Here is a 16177-nt window from a genome sequence, read left to right as displayed (position 1 = left end):
ACGCTGACAGCTCTAATCACCAGCAATGGCCATCAAGGACACGCTAGAAGTTCTTTAAAGATATTCTCCCATGATTTGTGCTCTTGACATTTTATTTACAAGTTTGGGGCAAATGAATGCTGAAACCAGACCATTGGATCACTAGATATTCATCCCCAATTTATACAACGATTAGATCATTAGAAGTTCGTTCTCAATTATACAATGAAGGTAAAGACATTTCATAAAACCACTGTGGTTTAGCAGACATTCAAAGGTAACATTTTTTAACACACAGATTCATGCAATATTTTTTTCTGAAGCTGTAAGACATTTTAAACACCATTTTTAAAAACTCGAGTTAATCGGAGAACATACTAGTGTGATCATGGTTGTAATTAATGAAGTAGAGTCCGGTTAGGTGTTCTTGTCAAAGCTAAGTGAGTGCACCACTCCTTTTCCATTCAGCGAATCCAACCTTCCGGAGCACCCTGCCTGCGCTCAGCTGTCCGGTGATCCACAACTTAGGAAAAGCAGGCTGAGAGTATAAACCTAGTCAGAGCTGACACAGAAACGCAGAACACAATGTTTTTTCTAAGCTGCCCTGCCGGCATCTGAGCTCTGTGATTTTAAGAAAGCTCACGCACGCACTGGATCATCAGCTACAGTAAGAAGACAGAATTCACCGGCCTGGCCTGGCCTCTTATAGCTCCAGTTACATTCTATGAACTCATTCTAAGAGCTGTAAGGACAAAAGGAAATCTCAGCAGAGACTTCACAAGCATGGTAACACGGGAGTGGCAGACAAGGAGCCTCTACTTTTTCAATCTCTGCTCATATATATATATATATATATATCCAAAAAGGGCCAGCAAGATGGTCAGGCGGGTAAAAGTCTTGTCAGGGAACCTGGTGACCTGAATTCAAACCACAGGACACACACACACAGTGAAAGGAGAGCATCAACTTCCCCAAACTGTCCTATAATTGTCACATGTGTGCCGTGGTGAAAGCTACATGCCCAACACACACTTACAAGCAGTGTCATAAATTATTTTTAACCTGCCATAGCAAAGGAGATCAGTGCTGGAATAACAAGTGTGTACTGCAGCCCAAAAGTGAACTGACCCCCCAGAACTGGAGACAGGAGTTCACTGGCTAACTAGTTAGGGTTACTCTTTTTTTGGTAAATTCACAGCGGACATAGTCACTGCCTGGTGAAGATAATGACACCACTACACAGGCACCGGGACCTGGGTTTCATCCAAAGAGCCCATGGAAAAAAGCCACGGCCTTGATCCACGTTGTAAGCCCAGAATTAGGGAAGCAGGGTCTGGGAGGTCCCTGAGGACAGGGCCCAGCCTGAGGCCAGCCTGTCTATTCTAACTGTTTATTTTCCAGCCAATGAGAGACACCTCCCCCCAAAAACCAGAGTGGATGAAATCCCAGCTGAGATTTTCCTCTGGTCCCCACGTTCATATGTGCCTATGCACTCATATTATACATACGCACCTCCACACAAAAAAAAATTCACAAAATGTTTAAAAGTTATCCAAGTACAAATCTTCCTGAAAGCAAGATACCTATGACTGCAGTCAGCGGAATGGCTTTGTGTGTCCCCTACCTCCTCCTGCCTCTCCTCAAAATGGTACACTCTGTTCTCTTCTGAGAGACGGACAGAGGGCCAAGCAGCAAGATACTGATGGTCAAACACAGGTAATCAATAAGAAAATGGCAGGCGCTGCCCTATGCTCCCGGCAGAAGCCTTTCCAGCCGCTGTGCGGAAGAGAAGGGATGAGGAGACAATTTAATCCAGGCAGGTCAATGGTCAGCCTAACCACCCTGCCCGCAGCAGGGAAGTCAGGCAGGACCGAGGCTATACCCACTGTGGAGACTAACACAGCACGGTTTATTTAGTCATTGCCCTTCCCTGGCTTGTGAAGTGTCTTTTCTCAGGTCTAACAGTGATCAAAATGAGTTGGGAAAAAAAGGAGCAAGCAGGCTGGGAGTCTAAAATTGCAGAATTATTGTAAACTACGTTTATTTCACCTTTACGTCATTTTTCCATTTCTACTTCTGAACACGCTCTACACTGCATATCTGTATGTGCGGCATCAGTAAAAACACGGGAAACATATCCCCACTTTCTGTCAAAGGTTTAAAAAGCACTGGTCTCCACACTGAGATGCACACGCCCAAGGGCCAGCTAAGGGATCTATCCACGAGACCCAGGACATCGCCTTCAACCAGGATTTAAAGAATAGCAGCTAGGCTACCAGTTTGGGAATATTACAGGTTAAAAAAAAAGTTAAAAATAAAGCTTAAACTACCTTAAATTTAATTAATATAAATACAATTATCATATAAACGACTAATGGATATAAACACATAATGGATTAATATAGAGTTTAGTGTGGAAATATGAAAATAAAACTTATAATGTCTCATATTCAATTATAATTTATTCAACTAAAATTTTTAAATAACACGTTGATTCTGCATAGTTTACTTCAACATGATTTTCTAGGGGAAAAAATGGCAAAATAGATTCTAAATGCAGTTTTAACATGCTTCTACAAAGCCACACTTCCCCTCATTGTCCTGCCAGCAAAACTAGAGACATAAAAGGAACCACCTAGGGTTTAATTCACCACGGCTACAGAACACCTGCAAACACATTTTCACTTTTCAAAGAGTCTCTCTGGACAAAACCAAGCAAAAGTTATCATAATGTTCCATGTATCTGAAAGTTTTCAGGTCTCAAAAACTGTGCAAAAATTCTAGAAAGTCTAACTTAAGAAATAAAGTCAAGTGAACGTGCAACTTTAGACAGCAGCCACTCATCTGCTCCATTCATTCTCCTCAAAACATGAACCAATACAGGAGCACTATTTGTTTAAAAACAACTGATGGACATGAGGCTCACACCTGTAATCTCATCTGCTTGGGAGGCTGAGACAGGAGGATCTCAAGTTGGAAGCCAGCCTTGGTTGTAACAGTGACTGACTTAGAGCAGATCCTGTCTCAGGATTAACAATAACAAAATTATTAACAACAGCAACAATTAAAAAATGGGTTGGGGACATAGCTCAGCAGTATAACACTTACCAGAGACCCATACATCCCAAGCTTAGAAAGAAATAAACAAAAGGAGGGAGGGGGAGCCCAGGACAGAAGAAAGGAAGAACAGAAGGAAGGAAGGAAGGAAGGAAGGAAGGAAGGAAGGAAGGAAGGAAGGAAGGAAGGAAGGAAGGAAGGAAGGAAGGCAGTGATTCCTGAGAGAGGAAAAATCAGTCTTTTCCAAGTATGAACCCCTCATATGTTATCCAGTCCCTAGAGGTAATCCTTAAGAACACCAACTGGACTCAGTAGATTGTACACACAAATACACACACACACACACACACACACACACACACACACACATGATTAATAACAATATGATGATAATGAAAAAAGAAGAGTTCAGGACTTTCAAGGAGGAGAGCCTGGATGGAGTTGGAAGGAGAAGGAGGAGTGGTGGAAATGATGAAAACACAATAATCATGTATAAATTTATCAGAAACAAAAAAAAAAAAAACTTTAAAAAAAAGAAGCCTCAAATCTGGCTAGAGCTTTATGAATCTGATTTGCAAACATATGTTCCCCAAAACACATGGGTCTTCCTGTCGTGTGGATTTCTACTTAGTGAACTACCAAGAGCGTGGCAAACGCCGTGTAAAGAACTAATACCATCTACTTGGCATTTTCTGCATATGCACCCAAGCAATCCACATTAATGATGTGAAGGAGCACTTAGCAGACAACTCGAGTTTGCAAATTAGCAGGAGACAAGAGAGAAAGGGCTCGGAATGAGGAGCAAACCATATTACCAGATGCACTTTACACATTTATCCGGTTAAGTGTGGCTTAGGCTCCATGATTTACAACGCTGGTTCCTACTCCGTTTTTGTAAGCATAATAAAGTCCCGTAATCTCAGCCTTCCCCACAGCACCCTGCTATTAAATCTTTGTTGAGTAGTGTGATGAGACCCCTCTGGCTCGCAGCCCTCCCCGCCCCCTGAGGGAATTGGCAAGAAATGATAGGGTTTGTGGATTAGTACAATGAAAGGTTCTCTGTGCTTTTCCTTCTGTAAATATATATTTTGATAATCTGTCTTCTGCATCAGAGTCCCAACAGCACTGGAGGGCTGACTTCCCCTCCCTTCCCAGCCTCAGGAAAACACAGCAAGGCTGGGGCCAGGCAGGTGGCTGCTGCCTATGGCTCCAGCTGAAGAGTGGGATTTAAGTTTGTCTTCAACCTTTGCCCTTCTTCCTTCAAGCAAGGATGGTATGTAATTTACTTATACATGCTGGATTACAGAATGAAGAAGAGAAAAAAAAAAAAACAGTGCCATGGGACAAATAAGAAAAATCTCATCTACATGGGTGTCACTCTGTCCCTTGCTATCCTGGGAGTTGTTTTGTCAAACTCTATATCAAATCTGCTTCTCCTGGATACTTTTGACATGCCCAACCCCCCCCCTAAGATCCAGTTTCCCTGAGGAGCATGTGTGACCCCCTACATTCCTACATCCTTTCCTGCGCCACTGTCCGGACCACACGGCTGTCTAACTCATGGCATGAGGGTCACCTGCAAGGGCTTGGTTCAGGTTAGCTATTCCAGAATTTAAAGCCCTTTGATATGGGGTCACCAATGTCCACTGAGGCGGAGTGATCAAAGAATCTGCAACACATTTGGGGGCAAAAGTTCTCAAAGGAATAGATGTGACGTTGCCACAAAATCCTGCAGTCAAGGGAAAGAAAAGGCCAAGGTGGGGTTTCTCTGGCTGTCTCACAGCAGAACCCAGCAACCCCGGGAAGCCTGTGTGGCCTCCAGATACCACAGACCGCCAGCACCTGTTTTCTGTTTTGCAAATCAACAAGTCATGTGGCTTCTTTCTTGCTTAACACCACCCTATGGTTAAGCAGTGCAACACACCCTACTCAGAATTCACTCTTCCTTCACACGAATTATTCATGGACAAACCTCCAGGTTATGGGGGAACTGGGCAGAGCCAAGCAGCTAAGGAAAGGCCGCAGGATTAACAGAAGGGAGTTCAAGGGACCCAAAAACAACTGGAAACTCCTTCAGAGTCTATGAAGTGCGGAGAAGAGGAAAGGAGTGAGGGCAGACAAGGAAATTTTAGAATGGACAAGAACTTTTTAGAATGGCAAGAAATGTTAGAATAGACAAGAACCAGAGGCAAGATAACAGAGGCACAGACAGGGCCGGTGAAGTTAATAAGCAAAACCAATGAAAAAGAACAATGAGTCAAACCAAGAGAAGAGAAGAAAGGAAACACTACAACCCCCATGTACACCAGTGCTTTCTTTGTCTAGAGGTTTTAAAAACAGGTGGTACCCAGAAAGTCCACTGCAGCAGCTGAAAGAAAACCCAGGGGCTCTATTCCCTAATTTCCACTGAAAAGCATCACATCACCCTTTTAATTAAAATTCTTTGTGCGTCTTTAATCTTCTCCTGAGCAGACTGGACGGCACCCTCCAGCTAACGCAAACTGCATCTTGAACCTTCATCTAATATGGATTATTGCTCTTCCCTCTTTGGCCTTCTACTCGGGCTTTACATCCCTAAAACTACTTCCACCCCACTAGCACAGAGGCACACACCAGTGGTTCTCAACCTATCTGATGCTGCAACCCTTAAATACAGTTCCTCATGTTGTGGTGACCACTGACCATTAAATTACTTTGTGTCGCTACTTCATAACTGTAATTTTGCTACTGCTATGAGTCATTATGTAAACATCTGTGTTTCCTGATGGTTTTAGGTGACCCCTGTTAAAGGGTCACTGGACCTCCCCAAGGAGCTCGAGACCAACGTGTGGAAAACCACTGGCATGCACACGACCATCAGCACTTCCACCACCACCATCATCACCACTGCCATCATCATCACCAATACCACCATTATCACCATATCATCATCATCACCACTACCATCATCATCATCATCATCACCACTGCCATCATCATCACCAATACCATCATCATCACCATTACCATCATCATCACCACTACCATCATCATCACCATTACTATCATCATCACAATTCTTTTCTCTTTGGTTTTATTTACTCTTTTTGATCTTTTGGTACATAGAAATGAAGCCCATTGTATTTGTCCTTTCCTGACATGATTCAGTAAGTCACTTTTGTTCTCTGATTTTTAATTAAAATGCTATGCTACGTGTACACAGGCCAGACCCCAGATTTCTGAAAGCCTTGGATCTAGTGAGACCAAGTATTTTATTACTTTTAAAGGAAAAACAGTATTTAACCAATAAATATTAGCTGTCCTATACCATAAAATGTTCTGCAGATACCGTTAAAATCAGAGGAGACAAACATGATGTATTTCATTTCTCTTCTAATTCACACAGCTGAACATGAAGATGAACATCAGCCAGGCACCGTACAAAAGGAGCATGCTCACTAAAAGGAATGAAGAGTTGACTTTCCAACATTTAAATCTTAAAATGACATTAGGTATCACTCAGTGGTAGAATGCTTGCCAAAAATGCATGATACCCTGATGTGATCCTAAAGACCACAAGAATGAAGAAATGAACAGATGAATGAAATGCAACCTAAAATAGGACAGACAGCCCCTTCTCACCTTAGAAAAGATTTCTCACTAGCTCTGTATATAGTAGGCAGTGCATGAATGCAGTTATGTGCTAACATAAGCACTATTCCACATGAGTGAAAAGTTTCATTTAATGTACCAGCCATCCTCCTCAAAACAGTATCTCACTAATTATCTTTATTTAATAGGATTCTCAGATGGACTTGGTGCAATGCGCCTTTACTCCCAGCACTCAGGAGGTAGAGATAAATGTATTGCTGAGAGCTTGATGCCAGCCTGGTCTACATAGCAAGTTGTGGGCCAGCCAAAGCTATATAGTAAGATCCTAGATTTTCACAAAAGTCTGTGTTCTCAGGGAACAAAAGCCATTAAACAAAGAGTGTTTAGTGTATATAAACTGTCAACTATTAGCAAGTCCACAAAGAAGAGCAATCCATACCCAAAAGAAGGACAAAATTCAGAAGGCTGGCAGTGTGAATGCTGGCGTGGACGGAGAGTCACCAGAAGTCTGACCCTCTGCTGGCAGGAGCACAAAGGGCAACAAACATCTTGGGAACACACTTGGAAGCATCTCTACAAAGAGGAATAGCCTCCCTCTTCAACCTCAAGACCCAGCACCCCCACTCCTGTCTCATCACCCAAGTGGACAGCAGCAGCTGCCCACAGGGGACAGATGATCCGCTACAACTTCATCCATAAGAACAAAAGAGAAAGGAGAGAGTGGGGCCAAGATCCCCGGCAAAAAGACAATGGAAAAAAGTACAGAATAGCCACATAGCAGTAGTATCATTTGAACATACAGAATACTACCCAACAGTCAAAACAAAACAAAACAAAACAAAAACATACTTTAAAAGAGTGTGAAGAAGTTTGCTTGTCACACCACACAAAAGACCCAGATGCAGAGAAAAGCCTATCCATTGTGTATCACAGTGTACAGTCCCAGGCTCCACAAATCTATGGTTAAAGAACTCAAAAGATCTGGGTGGAGCACTCACGGTGAGGAGGGGACAGAGAGAACTGTATCTACACGAGAAATGGATGCATTTTGCCAAAATCGGCCAAACTACATCCTCATGACATTTTAATTTTATTCTATATAAATACTGTATTAAAATGAAGCCTCACCAACTGCAGAAGACATTAAGCTCTAAGCGGTTGACATGCTTATCACAGTTGCATGAGTCAGCCAATGTGGGATTACTTAATGCCCATTCTAAGCTCAACCAAATGAGTCAGTACACAGAGAATGAGAGCAGACAAGTTTTTATCATTCCAGAAGGCACTGACCAACAGGGTCAGGAAAAAGAAAAGGATGTGCCTGAAACGTTAGGTTGGATTGGAAATGTCAGTACAAACACAGGGTTAAAGTCCAGGAAAATACATATAGATGTGCTCACTTCTATGTCTGCGGGTTATGGACCCATTATGTGTATGTTATAAATCATACTACTATAACTGTATATATCCTAATTCAGTTATCTGAGAGCTCTACAGACAATACGACGTAGCGTTGAGCACACAGCAGTCTTCTTGTCTTCTGAATACCTTGTTTCCTTAAATGAACCCTGATATCACATTACCCTACCAAAAATTAACAATGGCAATAATCACCAAAACGACATTGATTGCAGGACATGACCAGACAAGAAAAGAACATGACCCAGAGTTTTTGTTTGTCCCAGGAACAAGGAAGTCCCCCAGGTAATGACAGAAACATGTTACACAGAGATCAACGTATACCGTTTGTATTCATTCTCACTGGCTAAATGTAGGATAATAAGTACATGAAAATATTGATAGGGGGCTGGGGATACAGCTCAGTGGTAGGAACCTATCTAGAAAAAGGCCTTATGTTTGATTCCCAACATGAAAAGACAGAGAGATGAATGATGGATGGATGGATGGATTGATGGATGGATGGATGGATGGATAGACAGATGACCAATAAATGAATTAACTTGCAGACAAATAAATGATAGATGCCTACATTCATATGTACAACATACATATAGTGAACTATGAATCACTGAATAAAGAAACCTGAAAATCAATGATGATAGAAATAAACAAACGAATAAGAAACACTAATAAGCCAACAAGTCACAGTGATTATGGCAGGACAAAGAGCAATTGAGGTTTTGTGAAGTTCAGCTCTAACAGTGTCTTCTCGTGAAGTATCCTTGCACTGCAAATGAAGGAGAAATGGTAAATTACACTGCACAAGATCAGCAGACACCATGGAAAACAGGTACTCACTGCAATGGACTGACGCTATTTACTTCCAGAGTGCAATGAGTAAGGACAGTATGACATCGCACTGATGTCCTTGCCACAAGCACAGAACCTGAATGTGACCATGAGGCAACTGACACACTAGGGTGGAAATCCTACAAAGTCTGTTGGGTTCTTTCCTAAAGCGCCCTCTTCAAAAGGACAAAGAAAGGTGGAGAAAGAATTCCTGATGGGGGCAAGCAGAAGAAATTTGGCAATTAAATGTTATATGTGGTCCTGTATTCAGGATGAGGGAAAACAGAAAAAGCTATAAAGGACATTATTTTGTTGCAATTCAAACATGGATTATAGGTTAGACATCAGTGATAATGAGATGAGTATTAATTTGTTGTTAAATGAATTTTAACTTCCTTCAATCTGGTAATACACAGTGGTAAGAAAAATGGATGGGTCCCTAGGAATTACACAAGCTGCATTTCTAGGGGTGTGATATGTTGAGATTACCTTCAAATATTAAGAAAATAATGATAAGCAGTGAAGGAAAAGAGAGCAAAGAAAGGAGAAAACAAATAATACAAAAGATAAGCAACTCGTAAGCCAATTAACTAATACAGAAGAATTCTCCAAATTGCTATGTAACCTTCTGTACATTTGAAATAGTATCACTATAAAAGTTACCCTAAAAAGCCTCATAAAGTTATTTAAAAAATAGGTATGTTATCAATATACATCATTCTGGCCAGTGTGGTGGCACATGCCTCTAATCCCAGCTTCCAGGAGGCAGAGGCAGGGGGATCTCTGTGAGTTCCAGGCCAGCCAAGGACACAGAGTTAGACCACGTCAAAGAAGAGGGAGGAGAACAAATGATTCTAAAAATGAGGCCTTTCTGAAAGAAATATTGTAGGGCCTAATAAAGTTTCTCACAGCGCTCCGCTCTTGAAGAGATAACCACAGTGCGCTTTAATAAAGAACTCTGTTTACCTGGATTCCATCCAACGCTGCCACAAGAATCTGCTCAGGAAACCTTGTTAAAATGAAACACCCATTAAAATCTTACACAAATATAAATATTCTAGGAAAACAGTTGGAGAACAACTTGTCTAATAAATATATTTCCTGGCCATTGTTATTGAAAAAAGAGAGAAGGGAGAGGAAATATCCACCCACAAGGAGATAGGAGCTGTGACTACTTGAAATAGTGAGTGAAAGCTGACATGTGGCCCACTGTTAGGAAGAATTACAGAAGCTGCTGGTCATGTAGCCAAGACAACCAACGCACAGTAAAGCCCTGCTTGGCACAGGGTCACCCTTGGCACCCCTGAGGGACCAGTTCTAGTTCCCTAGAGGATACCACAACTCACAGATGCTTAAGCCCACTTCTTCAAAATGGCACAGGACCTCCCTGCCCCTACACACATCCTCCTGGACAGGCTAAATCATCTCTATTGCTATGAGCTTTACAATATAAGCACCAGGTAAGCGGCTGTACATATTACTCAGGTAACAAGGATAACAAAAGAAAAAGAATAAAGTCTGCACCCGTAAACAAAATGTTTTTCAGATACTTTTGATGAACAGCTGGGTGAACTGAGAAGCACGGAACCCACAGATATCACAGATAGCTATATTCTGAGGAGGAATATATTCTATAAACCAAGCGTTTCATTCAAAATCACACCGAACACGCTGTGGGTCAGTGGGGTGTTGGATTTCCCTCTTCCGATGAACAGCATAGTGGGGTATCCTGGCAGCCTTAGTAGCTACGTGAACTCCCAGGACAGTGCTGGCCTCAGCTGACAGAAGGACACAGCTACAACCCTTCATAAGCCTAAAGTCTAATGGTGGGGGCAGGAAATGAACACCCCTGGCTGGAACCATAGTATTCAAGTGGTAAGTGGCAAGGGTCGGGGACATAGCTCAGTGGAAGCACTTGTGTGAAGCTCTGGACTTGATAGCTGTGTTGATTAGTTTTTATGTCAGTTTGACACAAACCAGCCTCATCTGGGAAAAGGGAGGTTTGAATGGGGGAAAAAAAAGTCTCCATCGGAACTGGCCAGAAGGCGTTTTCTTGTGATTGATGAGATAGTCACCTCACTGTAGGCGGGGTCCACCCTTGAGCAGATGGTCCTGGGCGCAATCAGAAGACAGGCTGAGCAAGCCAGTCAGCAGCACCCCTCCATGGCCTCTGCATCAGTTCCTGCCTCCAGGTTCCTCCCTGATTGCCTGTCCTGACTTCCCTGGTTGACAGACTGTGAGCCGTGTAATGAAGTAAACCCTTTCCTCCCTAGGTTGCTTTTGGTCACAGTGTTTTATCACAGCAGTATGACGGTAACTAGGACAATACCCAGGAGCAGTGAGAACAAGTGCTGGAACTTGAGTGTGGTCATTTGAAAGAACACAAAGGGGTACCTGACTTAGTGGGATCGGGGAAGGTTTTTGTAAAGAGACTGAAGTCAGTTAATCGATGTTAACAATTTTAGAAAAACATTTTAAAGGATTCTTATTTTATTTTAGTCATCTAATATTCCATTTTATTCCATTTCATTCCATTTCAGTGAAAAGAGTAAGGAAAATTATGTGCATGTATGCATATATAAATATGTGCATATATGCATCTATAAGTATGTGTGTATATGTATACATGTATGTATATGCAATTCATATATGCACATACAGTCCCAATTCAGACTCTTCATAGCTACAACACTGAGGTCACCCCAGACATTTCTGGAAGTTTTACAAAAGTACCTCTAGTCAGGAGTGTCCAGCCTACTACCCTGAAAGCAGTATGCATCGTAGGCTGGCTAAGAATGCAACCCAACATATTAATAGACGGTCCCATCTTGTCTCCACATCCTAAGCTGGACACCCCTGCTGGACTTTCCCAAAACTTCAACTGTACAGAGTAAATAATTAGAGGACAGACCGCACAACAGAACAACCTGGAAGAGAAAAGAAATCAGAACCAGAGCTGTGTGAGGAGCGGGGAGGTGATAAGCACTGTTTACCTGTCAGCTGGCATTGATGGATCTTGTGCTCTGTGATGTCGCTCAGTGACTCGAACACCTGGAGGCAGCTGTCACAGCTGTGCACAGCTTCGTCCTCCAACTCCTCCCCCTCCTCTGGCCTCTTCTTGCAGTCTATTGCCTCTCCATCTTCAGTCTTGTCTTCAAGTTTACAGCTGGGGTCTGAAAGAAAATCAAGACGGTAAGTATTGGCTTGAAAGATAGGTGACTGTAAAGTAACATTTCATCTTCTTGCTACTAAAAACAGAAACGGTATTTCCTGGAAAGCTGCAGCTCAGGGTTTGGTCTCCAAATGTAATACAGAGGATCAAGAGAGTCCGATGTTGTTATTAGCCGAGTTTTTCTCCCCATTGCATAGCCACCGCCTTCAAACAAACCACACATAAACTTCACTTGGTCTTTTTAAACCGCCTCTTCTAAGTTTTTCATTAAAAGAGAAAGATAAATCACTTTTAAAATAAACACTCTTTAATAAAAAGGGAAAAGAAACTATTTCCAAGAATGAACCCCTTTTGGCTAAATATATTCTTTCATGGAAAATTACCAGACCATAGAAAAGTCAAGAATCAGCTAAGCTAATTAACATAGAAAAGAAATTGACCTTTGCTCATAAATTGGTCAAAATGCACAGTTATTCCCTTATCTGTGACACAGCCACAGCAAAGCAAGTTCTAACACCCAGCCAAGCATCCTTTCCAGCACAAATGCAAGCAAAACAGATTGTTCTGTTTTTGGATTTCCAAATTATGCAGAAAAAAAAAACAAAGGTATGAACAACAATTATAATTACAGTCAAGTCAACAACCTAAAATGGCGTTATTGGTGTGCCAAAGCCACACGATGTGCAAGCCTATCTATATCCTAAGACTGATCCCCAAACGGCAGGACAGATAGAGAGTAAGGCAGATACTGTATATACTGAAAAGTCCTATGTACAGATTGTATATGCTGTCACTTGGTTCACTATAGAGAAGTCTACCACCACCAAAACTAGACACACAAACACACACACACACACACACACACACACACACACACACACGCACCTGTATGCCTGTATGTGTGTATTATGGATGTGTGTGTCTGTATGTTTGTATGAATGTATGTAGGTATGGCAAAGGAGAGATGCACCTCCCCCAAACCCTAGTGTCTTTGTTCTTCTCTGTAGAGATGGAATAGTAGGGGTGTGAGAAAAGGAAAGGAATGGCAGGAGTGGAGGCAGGGGGAACAAGAACTACATCAGGAGAAATTAGGATCATGTCATCAATGCTTAATTTGGACGATGTTAATTTCTAACCATAAAAAAGTCATCTACCATCAGATATAAACTGTACTTCCAATAAAGTTTTTTTTTTTGAGACAAAGTCTTATGTAGCCAAGGCTGTCCTTAAATTCACTATGTAGCTCAGGATAACATTGAACTTCTGAGCTCTCTGCCTCCACGTCCACAGTGCTAGACTAAGAGGCAGGAAGCACCAGGCCTGGTGCTGGGGATGGATCCACAGCTTTGTACATGCAAGGCAAGCCCCTACCAACTGAGCCACACCCCAGTCCAGAGCTCCTCTATTCTTTAAGATATTGTCTAATCAATGAAAATCACAGTAGTTAGGACGTATATAGTACATTACCTAGAACCATATTTTCAATGACCATAATGTTAATTTTAACGATTAAACTATTTTGTATTGTTTAAATGAGACATGTAATGTCTCGTTGAATATTTGATTCAGCTACAGCCAAGAACCCACAAGACCAGCGTTTGCCAAATCTCTCTTAGGAAGTCCATAGATGCCGCCACTGCGTCCTCCTGCAGGTAGGAGGAGCTGCCTGCTAACCTGCAGTCCCCTGCTCCCAGGAAGCCTACGGCAGGCTCTTTTCTGTTTGGCAGCTGTTCAAAGCCTTCCTTTGCGTCTGAAATAAATGTACTATCATCGCTACCCTTCAAATGGTTTGGATAAACAAAGGTCAACTTTTATTCCCATGTATAGGTTATGTATAAGAAACACACACGCGTGCCCATCTCAAAAGAGCAGGTCATTTTGTGTTTGTTTGTTTGCTGGTTTTAGGGAACACGGTATTTAAGTAAGTTGCTAATTAGGGTTGATTTGATATCTGGAAAATTATCTCAGCACCACCATAGTACACATCACAATACACTGGGGTTTCCACGGATCCTCTCTTGGGAGAAATAACAGGATCCTCGTCTCCTTCCTGCCTTGTTCTCTACCCAGCCAGCACCATCTTCAGGTTGTTTCGTAACTGAGATGGGGCTAGAGGGAGGGACAGAATGCCTTCAAGAAGAAGGGTCCTTTTCTGGTATTTTGCCTGTAAATGGGGACAGGCGAGTTGCCTCCAAATGTAAAAAGCACCCGCACGCCGACATTATCCAAGACTGACACGTTATGACCCACCACATTGGCGTTTCCTGCCTTCAAATGTTCCGTCTGGAGTTACAGACTCAACACATTGGTAACGGTCCAGAAGCTCCCACAGACTGAAGCCAAGTAGGAAAAGACTGCCAACCCGGAGGGCAATTCAGAAAAGGAAATCACTGTCCCGCCTCGGCAGTGTGACCCCACACCAGTAAATGCTTGCAGGGGGCAGGAGGCACACACTGAATATTCTTCCTTGTTTAGCTTGAGTTTCCAGTTTCTGAAAAAACTGACAGCATTGAGGGAAATGTGGGTGTCCGGGCTGAATTTTAATGTGATTATTTAGATGCTTTGCATCGGGCCTGGAGACTTGATCGTTTTTAAATATGGAGACTGGATACTTAAAGTAATGTGCAGAAAGAAAGGATAAAAAGTCACCTCCCATACTCAGAAATACGAGTATTTTACAAAAAAGAAATCTGCTCTCAGATATACTAAACAGACAGGACTGCACGGTGCTTCTGCTTGTCAGCCCCGGCCTGTGCTTCCATCGCTGCGGCTGCTTATTAGAGTGAGGGTCATTTTAAGACTAATAAAAATGTTTTGCCTGCACTTGTGGGTTTACAGATAGAACCCTTTGGGGACCAAAGTCAGTCAAGCTTATTCACTTCTGCTGCAACTTTAGGATGCATGCTCCAGCCAACTGGCGGATTTGTTTTTAGGTCAACACTTAAGTGGGACCCTCTGGGAGGCGGGTTCGATTATAGCCTATGAGGCCTCCGTGTAGGGAGTACCAGATTCCCAGTCTCTTTCCTTGTGAGGAGACATTTTTACCCCAGCCTCCACTCGCTCAAGGAATTCTTTCTAGGCTATTCAAAAGATGTGTTTATTTGTCTGAGGGGTTTCTGTTCCTGATGCCAGTGGCTGTGGGGAAGCATCTAGAAAGCTTGCATTGTCAACCATTTTCTTTCCCACAGGTGGCTACACTTCAGTAATTGCACATGGCCTTAGTGATGGAGTTTTTATAAAGTCCTTTGAGATCCAATCATAAAAAATAATTGTATTACTCTGCTAGTCATTCAAACCCCTGACTTCAGCCTAAGGGGTTATAAACACAAGACCCATGGCTGTGAGTGTCGCCCTGCCCCCAGAACTGCTGCCTGAGGGACATTTGTTCTTCCAACCACATTGTTGCCTATAAACCCTCTCACAGGGCAGGGTTTTAAAACAGCCCCCATCACACCCCCAGAAGGGCCACTGCAAAGCTCACTGTACCTCAGGTACCTCTCTCTCCCTCCTGCTGCCCCAAATGATGCTGCCCCCAACATGTGGCATCCATCACGAAAGATCTCACTTGCTGACCCAACTTTCCAGCTCATCTCTCCAAAGGGGGGCGGTGGGACCCGGGATTTATGGTGTTCTGACTGAACCAAAGGTTGACTTTTTGGAATAGAGGCATGACTGTTACTACTACAATAAATGGCAGCATTCTGTCTCCAGTTTTGTTAACATTACCTACAAATGAGGATTTGAAAGAGGCATGATTTTCCTCTCATTATGGTCTCTGGCAGGTAGTTCTTTCCTTCCTCCTCTTCTCAAGGACTGTTATTGCCTCAACTTGGTTTAATGAAATTACAACTTTGGGGAAAATGAAAAATTGCCCTGGCTTAAAAGTGTTGGAGGCAATAAAGGCATGGACTTCAATTAATTTCAAGTGCGGGATCAGTTTAAGGCCAACCAGCAGAAATTCTATTCTGTCCATGTAAAAATGAGGTTTCACCACATTTACTTTTTTATAACCTATATAAAAGTCAAGTAAAAGTAATGAATACCTAAAAGCCATCTCAGCGGACTGGCAGGGACGATCCAAATGCTCGAAACTCATCTGACATATTTCTCTCTTTGCAACAAAGATGC

The 16177-nt window shown here is 42.5% G+C and overlaps 1 protein-coding gene across 3 annotated transcripts in view; it reads right to left on the bottom strand.

Moving 5' to 3' along the window:
* Znf521 (zinc finger protein 521) overlaps positions 1-16177 on the bottom strand; it is a 281029-nt gene that overhangs the window by 237984 nt on the left and 26868 nt on the right. For all 3 annotated transcript variants that reach the window (XM_060377652.1, XM_021645481.2, XM_021645482.2), the window contains one exon: positions 11871-12050. Coding sequence is in view for 2 of the 3 variants with exons in the window: in XM_021645481.2 (XP_021501156.1) it covers positions 11871-12050 (180 nt within the window). In the remaining variant the exon portion in view is untranslated. The remainder of the gene's footprint in view (positions 1-11870; positions 12051-16177) is intronic.

The sequence above is a fragment of the Meriones unguiculatus genome, chromosome 2 (assembly GCF_030254825.1).
Source record: "Meriones unguiculatus strain TT.TT164.6M chromosome 2, Bangor_MerUng_6.1, whole genome shotgun sequence".
NCBI classification, from domain to species: Eukaryota; Metazoa; Chordata; class Mammalia; order Rodentia; family Muridae; genus Meriones; species Meriones unguiculatus.
This window is presented reverse-complemented; position numbering and strand designations above follow the sequence as displayed.